This window comes from Helobdella robusta (genome assembly GCF_000326865.2).
Source record: "Helobdella robusta unplaced genomic scaffold HELROscaffold_4, whole genome shotgun sequence".
In the NCBI taxonomy this organism is placed as follows: Eukaryota; Metazoa; Annelida; class Clitellata; order Rhynchobdellida; family Glossiphoniidae; genus Helobdella; species Helobdella robusta.
In genome coordinates, this window is record NW_008704902.1 from 172,818 (window position 1) to 190,804 (window position 17,987).

Genomic DNA, 17,987 nt, shown 5'->3' on the forward strand with positions numbered 1-17,987 from the left:
ATTGATTGATTGATTGATTGATTGATTGATTGATTGATTGATTGATTGATTGATTGATTGATTGATTGATTGATTGATTGATTGATTGATTGATTGATTGATTGATTGATTGATTGATTGATTGATTGATTGATTGATTGATTGATTGATTGATTGATTGATTGATTGATTGATTGATTGATTGATTGATTGATTGATTGATTGATTGATTGATTGATTGATTGATTGATTGATTGATTGATTCGTTGTTTGTCCGATTGATTGGTTGGCCGTTTTGCTTACCTGGTTGATGCGTTAATTTGTTAGCTGATTTGACTGTTCGTCTCATTCAACTAACCATCCGAATTTTTACAAACCAACCACCAACCAATCGATCAACCTAACGGCCAACTAGCCTACCAACTAACCCAACTTTCAACTAACCTAATCATTTACCCTATAATTTAGCCAGCCAACCCACCAACCAACATACCGATCAACCAACCAATTAGCCAATCATCAACCAACTAACCGATCACATACACACACATTGCACGCACACTCGCACGCACAGACACACACACGCACACACACATACACACAGCAACAGATGTTCCCTCTCAGGGCAGGATTTGAACCGCCAGTGGAGCACCCCAAGTCTACTCCTCCATCCACCCATCTATCATGCCAAGCATCTCATGCTGTATCTGCAGGTGCTGATGATGGAGACTGGGGAGATGATGATGACGAAGATGGAGATGATTATGTATATTATGGAAGGGTGATGGCTATGGGGATGGTGAAGATGACGACGATGATGATTTTAGAAATGATGACGACCCATCAATAAATCTCCTCACGACATATTTAATATCTTTTTTTTAATCCGTTCACTTCCACCGAGGCAGCAGCGAATGTCGAGGACCGCGCACGTCTACTGCGACTACCACGGCCACTCGCGCAAGAAGAACGTCTTCCTCTACGGATGCAGTCCCTTGTCGTCCTGGATGTCTGATGACGTCGGCAATCCAACTATGATGACGTCATCGGCTGTTGACGGCAGTCTCGATGGTGATGATGATGGCGGCGGCGGCGGCGGCGGTAGTGGCTGTGGTGGTAGTGGTTGTGGTGGTGGTGGGAAGAGAGAGGATGAATCTTATAAGGTGGAGTAGTGTTATATTCACTTAGGGTCATTAATCAGATGAACGTCGTCATCGGTTTAACATTTATAAGCTTTGCAAATCTAAGCGATCGATTTAGTTTTATCATCATTACTTCATTTTATTTTTAACGCGCATAACTATCATAATCATCATGGCCATCATCATCATCATCAGGTCCTTCCAGCTCTACTAAGCAGCATGTCACCAGCTTTCCACTTGACGTCATGCAGCTACACTGTGGAAAAGTCTAAGGAGAGTACGGCGCGTGTGGTCGTCTGGAGGCAGATGTCAGTCGTCAGGAGTTACACCATGGAAAGTTCTTTCTGCGGATTCGATCAGGGAATGTTCAAGGTGGGAATGAATAGTAGAGATGATTATCATCCGAATTTCCACCACCATCTTATCTCTCACCACTACCTCCATCTTATCTCTCTACCATCTCCTTCTAAACTTTCCACCACCAACAGGGCCGACAAATCAACACGAAACTTTTGGAAGATATGGGCGCGGACTTCTGCAGGGCTCTTCTCAAGTCACTTGACTACATCGATGACGTCACTAGGGTGCGGACGTCCGTTAGCAGCTTCAGTGGGTCAGCTGGTTCGGCTGCTAGCGGTTTGCTTCTTGCTGGCGCTGCTGGCAACAGCCTCAACGATAAAATTTCATCGACTGGTACTCTTGGCAGGAACGATGGTAAAAGGTGATGCCTTTAAAATTCTATTTAAATTGTTTTTTAATGTTATTTAATTTTTTTATTATTATTTAATTTTAATCTGTTATTATTATTTTAGCCTTAATTTTTTATTTTTGTTTGTATATTCGCCGAATCATTCATTGAAGCACTTTTTATTTGGTTCACTTTGTTTCATTCTTAAATTCTTTCACGAAATTTTTTTTAATTCCCATCCATCTATCTTCATTCCTATCAGTTATTACACCTCGTCTATACGCCACATTCATTCTTTCATCTATTTATTTATTAATTCATCAATCAATCAACCAATCAATAAATCAACCAATCAATCAACCAATCAATCAATCAATAAATCAATTCAGGATACACATACAACCACCCATCTCCACAAAGATCTCGAATAGTCGAAACACTGGCCGTGACGTCAACGATGATGATGATAAATACGACGACGACGATGATGACGACGATGATGATCTGAAACATTTCTTCATAGACAATGATGATGAGGACGACGATGATTACGGTGGTAATGTTGCCTATGGTGATGAAGATGCCTAGATGGCGATGATTTATTTTTCTACAGTTCAGATAATAGTGTTATTTTTCATATTCATTTACATGAGATATAATTCTTAACAAATGAACACACACGCGCGCGCGCACACACATACACACACACACACGTGCGCACACACACACACACATATATATATATATTATACATTTTTACATTTGCCTGTGATTTCTTGCTCTGCTAGTCATTTACAACGAATCTCTTACAAAAAAAATGAGATGAAGATGCGTATGTATTTCGTGTGTATGTTTGTTTGTGTGTATGCGCATGTGATGTGTGTGTGTGTGTGTGCGTGTGTGTGTGTGTGTGTATGTGTTGCTGTTTATATTTTTATTCCTTTTATTCGTAATCCTTGAGAATGTTCATGTATGCATGTATGTCTTTGTTTTGTTTAATTGAATAAAATGATTGTCTATCCCCACACATTTGGGCTGGTATCATTGATTTATGCGTTTCTACGTCTGTCTATGTGTGTTTTTGTGTTTTATTATTATTTACGTGTGTTTGTCGTTTCATTTGTTGTTTCATTTGTTGTTTCAGTTGTATCTTCATTTTTTATGTTGAGTTTTTTTATTATTTTTTTGTATTAATTTTTCATTGTTTTCGAATGTTTGTTTGTCTATGTCTCTGTCTGTCTGTCTGTTTGTTTGTCTATTTGTCCGTCACTCTGTCTGTCGGTATGTGTGGATTTATCCCTTGTTTAAACTATTTGTTGGTCGTGGTTTGGGATTTTTGAGTTGGAAGTTGAGTAGCAATTATGTTATGTTCATCCTGCTTCCCTGTATGTCATGCATTTTTCATTGGCATTTTTCAGTTCCCAAATCTTCATTGTTGTTTTTCGTGATGTTGTTGTCGTTGTTAATGTTATTCATGTTTTCCTGTTGTTGTTGTTGCTTTTGCTGCTTGACGAAGTTGGATTGGCAGGACGATCGTCCATTGATAACGATGTTACTTGTGTGTTGTTGATTTTGTTGTTATAAATTATTATTATTATTATTAATGTAATTTATTGTTTTTTTTCGTCTTTTTACGGAAGGCACGTTTGCAAGTTTGTTCCATTCGTTCCCATCGCCTCAACTTTCTCAGAACAAAATCTGCCAATTTCAAATCCTTTTCTCTTTTCCTCATTTTGGCTTTCATTAGCATAGTTCGCTAGTTAGTTATATAGATCATCATATTATACATCGTATATGTGTATTTATACATATGCGAATGTATACAATACATTTTGTACACGTACACACATGTATGTTTATATTTATGTACATGTATGAAATGTAGGGGCTTCAAATTTGTTTGACTTTCAAATGCCAAAATACACTCGGCACATGTAAGTGTCAACTCTAATGAAGTACACACGTAGACGAACTTGTACGTAGATACATGCATACGCATGAGTGTATTTCATTTCAAATTTATACCAATACGCGTGTCTGTAGTGTGTAGAATACCTAGCTTTATACTGCACATGCAAATGCAATTATACGAATTTATAGACGGACGAATACACAGAGGAAACTTAACTTTCGCATTTTACACTATACGTACTAGATGAAAAATTTTACCAGATCAAAATTTTTCAGTAGCATGCACGATAATGCATGTTTTTATTTGCCTAGTTACGATGCCTGTAGACTTGTATTAATTAATTAATTCATTCATTCATTCATTCATTAATTAATTAATTAATTAACGAATTATTAGCTTAATGTGATTTAACATCAGCTTAATGTGGTTAAACTTCAGTATATTTAATTGTATATGCGAAACGTTAGAAAATATACATACATACATACATACGTACAAAATACGCTCAAGTATATATTATACAATACAAGTATTATAAAGGAAATAGTACACAAATCTGAAGTTTAAAACATATTAGTTATAATAATCTATTATAATTATTCAATGATTTAACGTTATAGTTGCGTATGTATTGTATAAAGCAATCGCATAATTTCAATAATTTATTTTGTATAACATTTAAAATCAAACAAAAACAATTCATCATTTTCTTCCTTTTATATTTTCATACTCCTTTTTTCTCTTTTGTTATGCACTCTCTATACAATCGTCTACAAAAACATACAAATACGCACACACACACATACATACATACACAATTACAAAAAAGCTCACGTACTAACATACTTGCCCAACACATACAAGCTTACCTACGCTTACTACGAATACCACACAAACAGGCATACATAGGTGCACATGTAAGACACAAACACACACACACACATACAAATATTTTATCATATACATACACACACGCAGGTTTACGAACACAACACACACACACAAAAAGCACATTAATCATATCACGTCAGCGAGCAGATATTTTGCAATCAAGTTTGCTAATTTAATAATACATACATCACACACACATACATACATACGCACTTACAAACACATACATACATCATGTATCCTATACATAATTTGATGTATAGGATATGCAACACGTAATAATTGGAGGTTATTTCTATCGCTTATAATTAAATTAAAGTTGTTTTTTGATGTTGTCTTGATCATTTTCTTCTTCTTCATTATCTTCGGACGGGCATTTTCGAACACTTGAATTTATCGTCCCGGTGATGATGATGATGATGGTGAGATGATGGATTTAATTATGTGATGATGATGAAGATGATGGTAATGTGGTTTTAGTGGTGGCGGTGATGATAATGATGTGGTTTTAAGAGTGGTTATGATAATGATGATGATGTGGTTTCATGGATGTTGATGATGGTGGTTTTAATGAAGATGATGACGATAAATATAATGATGACCATAAATATGATGATTATGCCGTTACAAGAGTTTTGTTTGTTACTGAAAAGAATTTCAAACGCCATTGATGTTGTTAATTTATTTTTCATTGAAGAATTACTTGGCATTGAAATTTTATTATACCATAAAGAAATGGTAATAATAATAATTGATGCCCATGTTTATTTTTTTCACTTTTATACAATTCGAAGGAAATAAATAAAAGGCTTTTCACCTCCAATTTCGTTTTATTTATTCATAACTTTATAACATGAATGAGCGGACGAATGAAGGAATGAATGAGTGAACGAATGGACAAATAAATGAATGAATGATTAAATAAATAAATAGTTATTTGGACAAATTATTAAACAAATTATAAATTTATAAATTCATAACTCATAAATTTATTGACTAGTAAAACCACTCGGACGGAGCTTGTTGAATGAAACCTACAAACCAGTAACCAAACATCCAGGGATATATGTATGTGTGCATGCATGTATGTGTGTTTGAATGTTTATATATGGATGGGTGTATGTGTGAATGAGTGTGTGTTTGTGTACGTAGGTACGCCTGTTGCGGATAGAATGCAGTAGCAATCATACGGATTTACATCTGGATATATTGTCATTCCACATCCTTCATGTTAACTTGTAACACGGAGTATCCGGAAGACAGGGGAAAGCATCATCCATAGAGCAAGATGTTCTTACTGTGCAAGGATTTACAAACTCTACTACAACTATGGGTTGCTGTGTATGTCACTATACATTTCTTCAATTTTTAAATTGTTGTCATGGTGATAAAAGTTATTATACTGATAAAGTGAAATTGTTACTGAGTGCGTAGTATGTGCGCGTGTGTGTATGTGTGTATATATGCGTTTGTGTGTATATATGTGTTTATGTGTAAGTGTATATATTTGTGTGCGTGTGTATAAGTGTATATATGTGTTTTTTAGCATTCAAACAGCTTGGAAAAGCTAACAAAATGTAAATAAATAACTTAAATTGGCGATGACAATGGAAAATATATCTTACCATCGGTAGCAATTAGTTGTGGGGGGGAGCAAGCAGCAGATGCACACATGCAAATTCCAGCTCTGGTGTGAGGTGAGGTGATGTTTGTTGAATGATGTAAAAACAATTGCGCGTTTGTGTGTTGCTGGCTGACGTTGTGGGAGGATTTCAGTTGCTTACTATGACTTTGAAATTATAAAGCTCAAGCGATGTCTTATAACTTAATTAAAATTATTTTTCATATTTTTTTTACTATTGATAAAGAAAAAAATGACGGACCATGAAGCAAATGCCCTACCTTTTTATGGTCTTCAAATTGTATTAAAAACTTCGTTAAAAAATTAACGACCTTACATGGCGACAGTTAATACGATTAAAAGTCGATCCTGGCTGAAATGTTGGTGCATGTAAACGAAACATGCATTAATGATCGAGTGAATTATGCATGCATCGATGCATTCATTGATAAGTTGTACACGCATAGATGGATACATTGATGCTGGCTGATACAATTTGTGCACATACAGTATGAATGACTACATTGCATTCATATCAAAGCAAATTGTGCGTATATATAAGTATAATATCTTCGCCGATAATAGAATAAATTATATATGCATGAATGAGTAAACATTCACGCACATACAAACACGCAGTATATGTGTGTACGCACATATATGCATACGCACACGCAGGCAATGGCTTTTAGAATTTTTCTAACTTTGCAGTACAATCAATAAACAATCAATTTCTTTGCTTTCTGTAATGAGGGTTTGTCTGCTCTGATGTGTGGGTGTGTGCGTGTGTGAATGTTTGTGTGTGTGTGTGTGTGTGTGAATGTTTGTGTGTGTGTGTGTGAATGTTTGTGTGTGTTACTTGTAATTTTTTTGTTTATGTGTGTGTGTGTTTGTGTTGATCTATTTGCATATTTGTTTGTCTTTATAACCGTATGCGTGTGTTCGTTTGTTTATGCTTTCCCGACACTCCAAATATTTTAAATATGTACGTGTGTGCCTGCAAGTTTCTACGCATTCAGCAATCTGTTTATTGTCATCGCTGTTCTCAGCATTGACAGCTGTTATAGTTTAACTTTTTTTATGATGCCAATACAGTAGCAAGTATTCAACGCGGCAAACACAACTCACACATACATTTGGGCATTCAAACCTGTGCACATGCATCTATATAAGGAAAATTTGTATAAATTCACACGAACATGTACATTCACACGCACACAAACTTGTAGAACAATAGATTTCTGATAATGGAATAAACAGATTTAGGCGGCAATATATTTATCCAATATGCCAATATTTGCTATATATTAGCGTAAGTGTGTGCGTGTGTGTGCGTGTTCTGCCTGCTTATTTGTTCTTGTTGTGCGCATGTACGTGCTTAGGTGAGAACATGCGCTTGTACGTGTTCCTACGAGTGAGCAAGCAAATGTTACATCTTTTTGAATTTCCATTTTTAATTTTTTTCTCCATAACGACGAGCCAAATGAGATTTATTAATAGTTAATGTTTTGTATAAATGTATATTTGTATGTGCCTGTGTGTGTGTGGACGATTATATGCTGACATTTAAATAATTGTATGCTGATCCTCACATGTGTTTATATGCGATTGTGTTGTGTAGTGTGTATGTCTGCAGCGTTTGAACGTGTTGACATGTGAATGTTCGCCGTGTTGTACTGTTCGTTTGTTTGTTTGCGTGAACTTCTCGTTTGATATTGTGAGTTAAATCTTTTGTAATATTTTTACTTTTTGTTGTGCTTTTTAATAATATAAAAGTTTTTATTTTTGTGTAAAGAAGTCATTGAAAATGTTGAGATATTGAGGTAGAAGATTTAAAAGAAGCATGACCCCACATGCAGCATCATCGTTCTCATCTGCTTCAAGTTGTTTGCTTAGAAAGCTGTCAGTTTTGATACTTCAATAAAACAAAATTTACTTCTGATTTTTTGCAGTCAATTTTTAAATAACGCAAAACTTTGTTGCCGGTACAAAAAATGTTCGAGTTTTTTAATCTGAGAATATAACGGAGAAATTCTATAAGTTGTTGTTCATGTTGATGGCTTGCAGTGATGCAAAAATTTGGAGGTCTGTGTGTGGGCAACAGAGTTGTGGTGAACAACCGGAAAGAAAAAAATTTGTCTAATTCCTTGCACGAGTAACAATAAATGTCTTTGACATTACAATAAAAAAAATTCAAATTACTTCTTTTAAATTAAACGTTGTACCCTTTTTACGCATCTTCCAATTCATATGAAACTTTTCCATTTTTACTTCGCCCATACCATCTCGCTTGCCATCGATGTACGGCACATGCACAAAAACATCTGCAAAAACCTTCAACATGACAACCTGGCTGAGGATTTTATTTTCAAGATTTTTCCTTAAGAACTCAAGACGAAGTTGAACATCTTTAAAATCGAAGTAAACTAATGGGCATTAATTTTTTGGTGAAAAACAATCAGAAAATTCAAACAACATTGATAAAATCAACGTTATTGTTAATGTTGTTGTTGTTGCACTTGTGGCTTTTGTTTCGGTTGTTGTTTTTTTATTTTCAAAGACATTTATATAGTTGTAGTTGCAGCTGTTTACTGTTGTAGTGGTTGGTTAATGTTGTTACAACTGTTGCAAATAACATCGTGGTAGTTGTCGCTAGTGTTGAAAAAAGATAGTCAGTGTTATTTTAGTTGTTGTTGTTGTTGTTGGTCACGTGATAGGTAATTGATGCCGGCGTTTGGAAGCGTACAATGGCCAGAGAATCTTGATCGATGCAACATTCAATAGTTCAAACTTCATAATTATTAATCAACTTTCCCTTGGCATCCAGCCATCTATTTGTTTATTCATTCCTTTATTTGCTCACTCAGTCGTTCTTTTTATTAATCATTCTGTCTAGTATTTTTATTTGTATATTGTTTTTTTTCATTCATTAATTTTTGTTTGTTCATCCGCAAGTTCGCTCGTTTGATAGTTCATACCATTTTTTTGTTTGTTCATTCGCGAGTTCGTTCGTTCGTTCATACCATTTTTTATTTGTTCATTCATACATTCATACATTCATACGTTCGTTCGTTCGTTCGTTCGTTCGTTCGTTAGTTCGTTTGTTTGTTCATTTGTTCATTTATACATACATACATACATACATACATTCATTCATTCATTCGTTCGTTCGTTCGTTCGTTCATTCATTCATTCATTCGTTCATTCATTCATTCATTTAATCTTCATATCAATATATTATCGACGTAGCACGGTTCGATTGTTGTTGCTTTCATTAATACGTCTGACGTTGGCGACGACACTACTGCTATTATTGTAATTATAATTTTATTATTATTTCCATTCTTTATATTATTATTATTATTTATATTATTATTGTTGTTTTTGTTATCATGTTGAAACTTTAGACAGTGGAAATAGAATGAAAGAGGAAACAGGAGAAGAGGAACGTCATAGAATGAAATAAAAGAGATAGATAGAGAGAGAGAGAGAGAGAGAGAAAAAAAGAAAGTGTAGTATGAACGAGTAAATGAGTTAGAGAGAGAATGAGAGAGAGAGAGAGAGAGAGAGAGAGAGAGAGAGAGAGAGAGAGAGAGACTGTAGTGTGAATGGGTGAATGAGTTAGAGAGAGAGAAAGAGAGAGAGAAAGAGAGAGAGAGACTGTAGTGTGAATGGGTGAATGAGTTAGAGAGAGAGAGAGAAAGAGAGAGAGAAAGAGAGAGAGAGTAGTGTATTTTAACTTACAATGAATGAGTGAGTTAAAGCCGGACCTTCCTATAACAATCTTCCTTTCATCACCTTGCCACTTTTCACTGATATCCACCCTGATGGATGGTGATAACGATGACCACTGCCAGGAATTAATCTATTTATAATAATTATAACATAATAATTATTATTATTGTTGGTGTAATTAGTTGTAGTTATTTATTTATGTTCATAATAATAATAACAATCATAATAATAATATAAATAAATAAATAATAAAAAGTATTCTTCATAATAATAGTGACAAAGTGTTTGTGTGGCCTGTACAATGTTTATAGACAAACAAGCGAGCGTGCTCTTGCTTGTGTGTTCAATCATGATTTCTAATGTCCATAATGTGTACGTGTGCACGTGTTTTTATGTGTGTGTGTGTGAGTGTACGTGCGTGTGAGTGTTTGTATGATTACAAGTGTGTGTGAACATTTTTGTGTGTGAACACTCTTGTCACTCTTGTGATAGTGTATGTGAGTTTTGCTTGTGTGTTTGTCTTGTGTTGTGCGTGTCTGTGTGATTTTGTTCGCGGTTCTGTGAATGAAGAGTGCGTGTGAATGTTTGTGAGTTTTGAGTGGGTATATGGGTGTTTGTTTGTATAGTTTCTGTTGCAAATCTGATTCAATATTTGTTTATTTGTTTGTTTTATATATGTGCGTGTGAATGTATTTTTAGGGCCTAAAAACTGAGTAAACAAAAGTGTTACATCTGTTATTAAGTGCACGTGTAATTGGTGTGCGCGCGTGTGGTTTGTTTGGTTGAAGTTTTGAATGAAAAACACCACGAAGGGGAATGTTTTTATGTTTGCGTACGTGCTTGATATGTTTCTTTGTGCATTTGCAAACCTTTTCCTTAGTGGAAACCGTCCTACATGACTAAAGTTCATAGCTGGAAATTTCGTTCCAAAAATGATGTTTTCTTTGTGTTGGCTGAAATGAATGCCTCAATTCAAGTTTTCAAACGAAGTATTATTGAATGAATAAATAAAAAAAAACCGAAACGCGAATTGTTATATGACGGTGGTTGTGATGTTAATTAGGAGGTTAATTAGGATGCTAATTAGGAGGTTGATAGCGGTCTAACATTGGTTAATATTTTCCAATATCTTTTTTATACTTCTTCCGTTTTTTTAGTGTAGCTCGTTAAATTAAATATTTATGATCGTGAATAAAAAGTTGTTACGTCATAATTTAGAGTGCGTGTAAACATTTCTTTGCGACATAAAACGTCTTTAAGTCAACCTATTATTTTTTTCTTTACTTCATAAAAAGCATGTTAATTTTTATTCGGAAAATACTTTATACATCTTTTGTATAAAGAGCATACTTGTTCATAAGCACGCATACTCACACACACACACACACCCACAACACACACACATGTCTTGTGAGTGTGTTTATGTGGTTACCAATGGTGTGTGTGTGTGCTAATTTTTATTCAAAAAATAAAATAGACATCTTTTGTATAAAGAGCTTACTTGTTCATAGGCACACACACACACACACACACACACACACACACACACACACACACACACACACGCACTGTGCTTGTGTTTATGTGGTTATCATTGGTGTGTGTTTGTGTGTGTGTGTGTGTGTGTGTGTGTGTAAGCGGTTGTCATTGCTGGTGGCTGTTTGTTTGCCGTGTATCTCCTCTTTGAAATCATATTTATTTACACTTCTGTATAATATAAACAGACATGAGCATAAATATTCTGCTATATGTTTTGCTTTTTTTGTTCTTCTATTTTAATACGGTTGAATGAAGTATGCCAAAATCAGTGCGAAAATATTGAGGTGTTTTTATAGAATTTGTTTGGCATTTCTATGGTATTTGTGTAGAATTGCTGTAGCTCTTGTTCAGCCATGTACTCTTAAGTGGAGTTTTCTGTGTTTACTTTTAAAAAAGTTTCGTTTTATTGCAGTGTATATTTAGGTACAAACACACACACATACACACTCAAACACACACATACAAACATACATAGCTGATCATGATCATATTATAAATATATTACATTACATGTTCAAATTCATGTATATAATATTTATATTTATAATCACAATAAATAAACAAGAACTATAAATTATAAGAATTATTAATAATTCTAATCAATTTATTATTTAATCTTAATTAGATTTCTGCACTTTAATAAATTCGTCCGGGTTTATTAATTATCGTTAACGCATCAGACGTTCATACATTGTCGCATTCCTGTATGTATGTATGTACACCCCAAGATGTATGTAGATGCGTGTATCATCTATCTTTTATAACCAAGTGTTTGCCTATAGATGTAGATGATTTGCTTAGCCAGATGTCATTTGAGTTTGTTTCCATCAATCAATTTAATATTAGGAGATTCTAAATCTCTGCCAGTGTGTTTGTGCGTGCATGTGTGTGTGCATGTATGTATGTGTGTTGTTTGATTATCTTTACTTGCTTGCTTGGTTATACGCAAGCGCCCACATACATAATAACATGTACACAGTATGTATAACGTACACATACGTATAACAAATCTTTATCACGCACACATGTACGTACACACGCGCGGATACACGTACACATGTTTTTGTTACACACATTTGTATTTCCTACGCCACAGTGAGAGACAATTGAACGTACGCAAGTATTGACGAATTTAACCTATAAGTATCCATCGTAACAATGGCACTGGCTGTACAGCACAGAATTTTCAATCATACCTTGGAATAGAAATACATATATGGAACTAAATAGAAAAAAAAATATATATATATAACAAGTTTGTATGTGACTAATACAAACTTTATAGGGTGATACAAAATTTGTATAATACAAAAAAAAACAACCTAGGTATATACTCTCTCTTTCTTAACCTGTTCTCACTAAAATTTATTGCCAGTTCTTTTTTAATTCATGTTAGTTTAACAAAATCGATGTTTAATATTGTAGAAGAAGAATAAAAAAAATTAAAATAAAACTAATGGTAAAATTATTAAAATTAAATGCGAAATGGACATGAAATAATCAAACATAAAACGTGTTGACACGCCGAACGCAAATCACTGCAATGCAATAAAGACTGATAAACAAAACAAAACGTGAAAAACAAGCAAACCTAACAATGAAGAATGAAAATATTCAAATGATTTGAGTTAAACGTAAAATCAAAACACACAGGCACAGCTCAAGTAATAGCAAATTTTCTAACAAACTTCAACAACTCAGACAATTGTAGACTTGAATAGTTGTGTAGACTTAGACCATTGTAGACTTAGACAACTTTAGACTCAGACATATGGAGACTTAGACAATTGTAGGTAGCCCTTGTCTATTTTACGTTCAAACAGCTTTCGTATATTTTAGTTAAGTTACAGAGTTAATTCACTTAGTCGGTCTATGAGCCAAGTATAAATTTAAAAAAATTATTTTTCTTTCTATTATTTGTGATTTTTTTTGTGTTCAGGTTGTTCCGATTGGTACATTTTTAATTTGTGCTATAAATTTTGAAAAATGTAGAGAACCACTTTGAGAATAGAAAAAAAAAATACAATCAAAATTGTTTTTTCCATTGATTTAATTTGTTTCAAGATGTTTGCAATTTACGAGTGTAAACGTTTTGTTTGTTGAAGTTTCGTTTTGTATATTTTCATTGTTTTTATATGTTTCCTACGTATTTTATCAATGTGTTAATTTCTTTCCGCAGATAGAAGTTATTTCCAATCATCGTTTGTCGCATCAATGTCATAATTATCAAATTTCATGATGGCATTAGTTCAGCGTGTGTATTTGTGGTGTGTGTGTGGTGTGTGTGTATGTGTGTGTGGTGTGTGGTGTGTGTGTATGTGTGTGGTGTAAGTGTTGTGTTTTTTGGTATTTTTTGACGTCATTGCTTGAAATAATTAATTTCATCGTTGCTTGTTTTGTTTTTAAACAAATGAATCCTAAAACAAGTTTTTGGACGTAAAAATAAAAATGTGAGCTACAAAATATTTTTGGGTTTATTGTTATTTTTCTGATGTTTTTTGTGTTTAATTTGTTAGTTGAATTGCTGTTGGTTGAATTGCTGTGATGAATGAAATTGTTTTTGTTGTTGTTATTGCTGTTTTGAGAGTAGGAGTTACTTTAATGTGTTATCTGTGTTACTGCTCTGAATGTTTGCCAACGTACAAGTTAATGTCGTTATTATTGTTGATCTTAATGTGTTGTTGTTGTGTTGTTATTGTTGTTTATATTCTATTTTATTCCGATGGTCAGTCTGAAATGGTTGCCGCGAGCATGATATGGTTTTTGTGCGTTTAGGTTGATGAACTTTTTGGGTTTTTTTTAGTTTTGTATGGTTTTGTTTATCTTTGCGTAGTTTGTTTTGTTTTGCATTGTTTGTTTTGTTTATTTTGTTATTTCAAAGCAATACTTTGGTATGTTTATTTTTCTTTGCGTTAACATGTTGCTGTTTCATCTTTTCATTTTGAGATTTTTTTTGTCCACACTTTTGCAATAGATTTTTTGAAATGTTCACATGATTTATTTTCGTTTTTTATTATTTTTTTTGTTTGTTTTGAAAAAAATTATTTTTGACAGGAAAATTTTTTCCAACGAAAAGATAGAAACAAATTTCTTATGTTGGAAGTTTTGGAGTCTTTGTGTGATGCTTAACAGGCGGAATGCAGTTTGCATTGGATGCTTTCAAGAGTTGGCGCAAATGATGATGACGATGATGAAGAAGATGAAGAAAATGACGATGATGACTATGAATATGATGAAGATGATGACGCCGACGACGATGATGATGAAAGTGTAGAAGAATAAAATTAGAATGTCGATGACTACGATGATGATAATGGTGATGATGATGACGGAAAAATAAAAAGATGATGACGTTGGTGACAGTAAAACTTAAATGATGTTTAATGTTACGGTAGCAATAAGGTTGAAGATGGTGACGATGGTATTGATTTTGTTGATGATAATAAAATAATGATACAATTTTATCAGAGACAATGAAACGATACTGTTGATGATAGCTTTAATGATAACTTTTAATCGATTAAAACCACGATGCATCAGAAATGATTGCAGCATTCATACTTTTTGTGTTATTTCATTTCTTCATTTTTCGTTACTTTTTTTGAGTGAGTAAATGTGTGAGTGAGTGAGCGAAGGAGTGAGTGAAGGAGTGAGTGAAGAAATGAGTGAAGGAGTGAGTGAAGAAATGAGTGAAAAAGTGAGTGAGTGAAAAAGAAAATTATTGGTCCTGTATTTGTGCAACTGTGTGTGCGTATTTGAACGTCTGAATCCATGACTGCATATATGCAAATGTGCGTCTCAGTTTGAGGTCTGCAACTTCGCCTGGATCCGTATAAATCATAAGTTGGCTGGAAAAAATTATTCCAGCTGGACAGCGAAACTTTCAGTAATGAAAATTTTTAATCTCATTATATTTATTTCAGCTGTTTGCCATTTCAATGAAAAATGACGCGAAAATTCCGAACGCGAGAAATGAGGCACACATTACCATAATTAGCGCGACACCAATACATTAGTAAGAAATAAAATTCATTGTTATTCAAAATGATAACAACAATAATACGAATAAAAAATAATAAGACACAAAAAATATTAATAACCAACGCCGAACAAAACTTCAATAAAGACCATTGAAATAACAATAAAACGACAAAAGAAAAACAAACAACTGCGGAAAAATGCGACCCCAGAAGTGTTGTATCCGTTGTTTTGTATTGCTCCCTGTGGAGCTGTTTGTGTTGTTTGTGTTGTGCCCTTCTGCTGCTCTCTCGTTTTGTGGCTCTGCTGAATCGTTGATGATGCCTCGTTGTCTCTGGCTGTGTCTATCTCTGTCCATCTGTGTGTCTATCTTCGTGTCTATTTATGTGTCTATATTCGTGTCTATCTGTGTGTCTATCTGAGAATATGTTTTTACATTTATACTTTATGCATGCGAATGATATTCATGAACACAAAATATACACAGACACAAACACACGCACATATATTTGCTCAAGCACACATAAAACACACACACACACTTCTACACGGACATGAGCACGACAGAGAGCCACACAGACACATTAGTAGCACAGACATATGAGCACAAGTCAATTGCTTGAACTCTGGGGTTGCGCGTATCAATAATGCCACATTGACAATGTGTTTGCATTGAAACTCAACACAATCAACACCCGCACACATAAACATGCTGGCACATTAAAACATAGACACATTTAAACACACAAAAAACACACAAGCTAATCAAACGCATTCACATTCAAACACATATACGCATATATACACGCACACATAAATATGTAGACAAACAAACATCTGTGGATATGCAAGCACACATAAACACACACATACACGGATATACATGCGTACATAAAGAGCGGGACACAAGCAAAGAAACAAAGATATCAGGAGTTAAACGAATCCGGTCATGTAGGCTTGCTCAATAAATTCAGGCACATACATGTTCCTCACGGTTATAAAGAGGAACGTTGCGTATGTGTTTGTGTTCTTTACTAAAAAAAATCATAACAATTTTTTAAGGTATTTGCATGTTTTATATGTTTGTCTCACTTTCTTCAAATATATATATTGATAATAAAATCTAAAAAGTCATTTATTTATATGACTGCTTGAATGTCAGCTTGCATATGCATGCATGTTTATGTGTATGAGTGTGTAATGTTTGTATGTATGTACATTTTATGCATGTTTGTATACACACATACATACACACACACACACACACACACACATATATATATATATATATATATATATATATATATATATATATATACATATACAACACGCGTATGTGTAGGCGCGTGTGCAGTTTCATGCATGCAAGCGCTCACGTGACAACAAATGACAGAATGTAAACAATCAGCAGATGATAAAGCAGATATTGTGAATGGGCATTAGCTCTCTGGGAAAACAAAAAGCATCACATCAACAAAAGATACAACATTAACACGAACAAACAGCTACAATAACATCACATCAACAAAAGATACAACATTAACACGAACAGACAGCTACAATAACATCACATCAACAAAAGATACAACAGTAACATGAACAGACAGCCACAATAACATCACACCAACAAAAACAATAATACCAACAACAACAACAAAACATCAGCAACTATAAAAACTTCAAAAAAAACAACAACATCAACATTGATAATAATAATAATAAAAGTATTAATAATATTAATAATAAAAGTAACAACAATAAAATAATATTAATTATAATGGGACATCACCAGAATATCAACAAGAGTAATTGCCTTTTTTAGGGTAAGGGTGATGATGACCATTCCAATGCCAATTATGAGGATGTTGGCGAGAATGACGATGGCGATGATGACGATGATGATGGTGATACAATGATACAATGATTATGGTGATGATATGATAACATTGATAGTGATGGCAGCGAAAATAAAAACTATTACTATGTTAATTATTACAATAATGTAAACGTAAAAACTTGTGATAATGATTCTATATAAAATAATTTTTTTGTAAAATCTAAAATAATAATTAAATTTATCAGAAATTGTTTAAATTTAAAAACTGTAACATCATAAACGCAAAGTCATCAACATAACAGATAACAAACAACCAACCGACCAACCAAACAAACAATAAATAATATCCAGACTCACAAACAAACTCACAGACAGAAGGTCAGACAGACAGACATGTAAATAGACAGATATATAAAACACAAACAGACATATAAACACACAGACAGACATATAAACAGACAGACATATAAACACACAGACAGACATATAAACACACTGACAAACGTATAAACACGTAGACAGACATATAAACACACAGACAGACATATAAACACTCAGACAGATATATAAACACACAGACAGATATATAAACACACAGACAGATATATAAACACACAAACAGACTTATAAACGCACAGACAGACATATAAACAGACAGACAAACA

The 17,987-nt window shown here is 33.8% G+C and overlaps 2 protein-coding genes across 2 annotated transcripts in view; both read left to right on the forward strand.

Annotated features, from left to right (window-relative positions):
- The window catches only part of HELRODRAFT_162041 (hypothetical protein), a gene marked incomplete at both ends in the record, with an annotated part of 11,452 nt that extends 9,606 nt beyond the window's left edge, over positions 1-1,846 (forward strand). Inside the window, 4 exons of the mRNA XM_009024369.1 lie at positions 584-778; positions 888-1,142; positions 1,317-1,493; positions 1,610-1,846. Of these exons, the coding sequence (XP_009022617.1) occupies positions 584-778; positions 888-1,142; positions 1,317-1,493; positions 1,610-1,846 (864 nt within the window). The remainder of the gene's footprint in view (positions 1-583; positions 779-887; positions 1,143-1,316; positions 1,494-1,609) is intronic.
- Positions 1,847-2,654: 808 nt separating this feature from the next.
- Positions 2,655-6,137, forward strand: HELRODRAFT_67134 (hypothetical protein; the record flags this gene model as incomplete). Its single annotated transcript, XM_009024284.1, has 3 exons — positions 2,655-2,758; positions 5,673-5,764; positions 6,040-6,137. Coding segments are annotated over 3 exons (294 nt in total), but the record flags the coding sequence as incomplete, so codon positions are not given.
- Between the last annotated feature and the right edge of the window lie 11,850 nt (positions 6,138-17,987).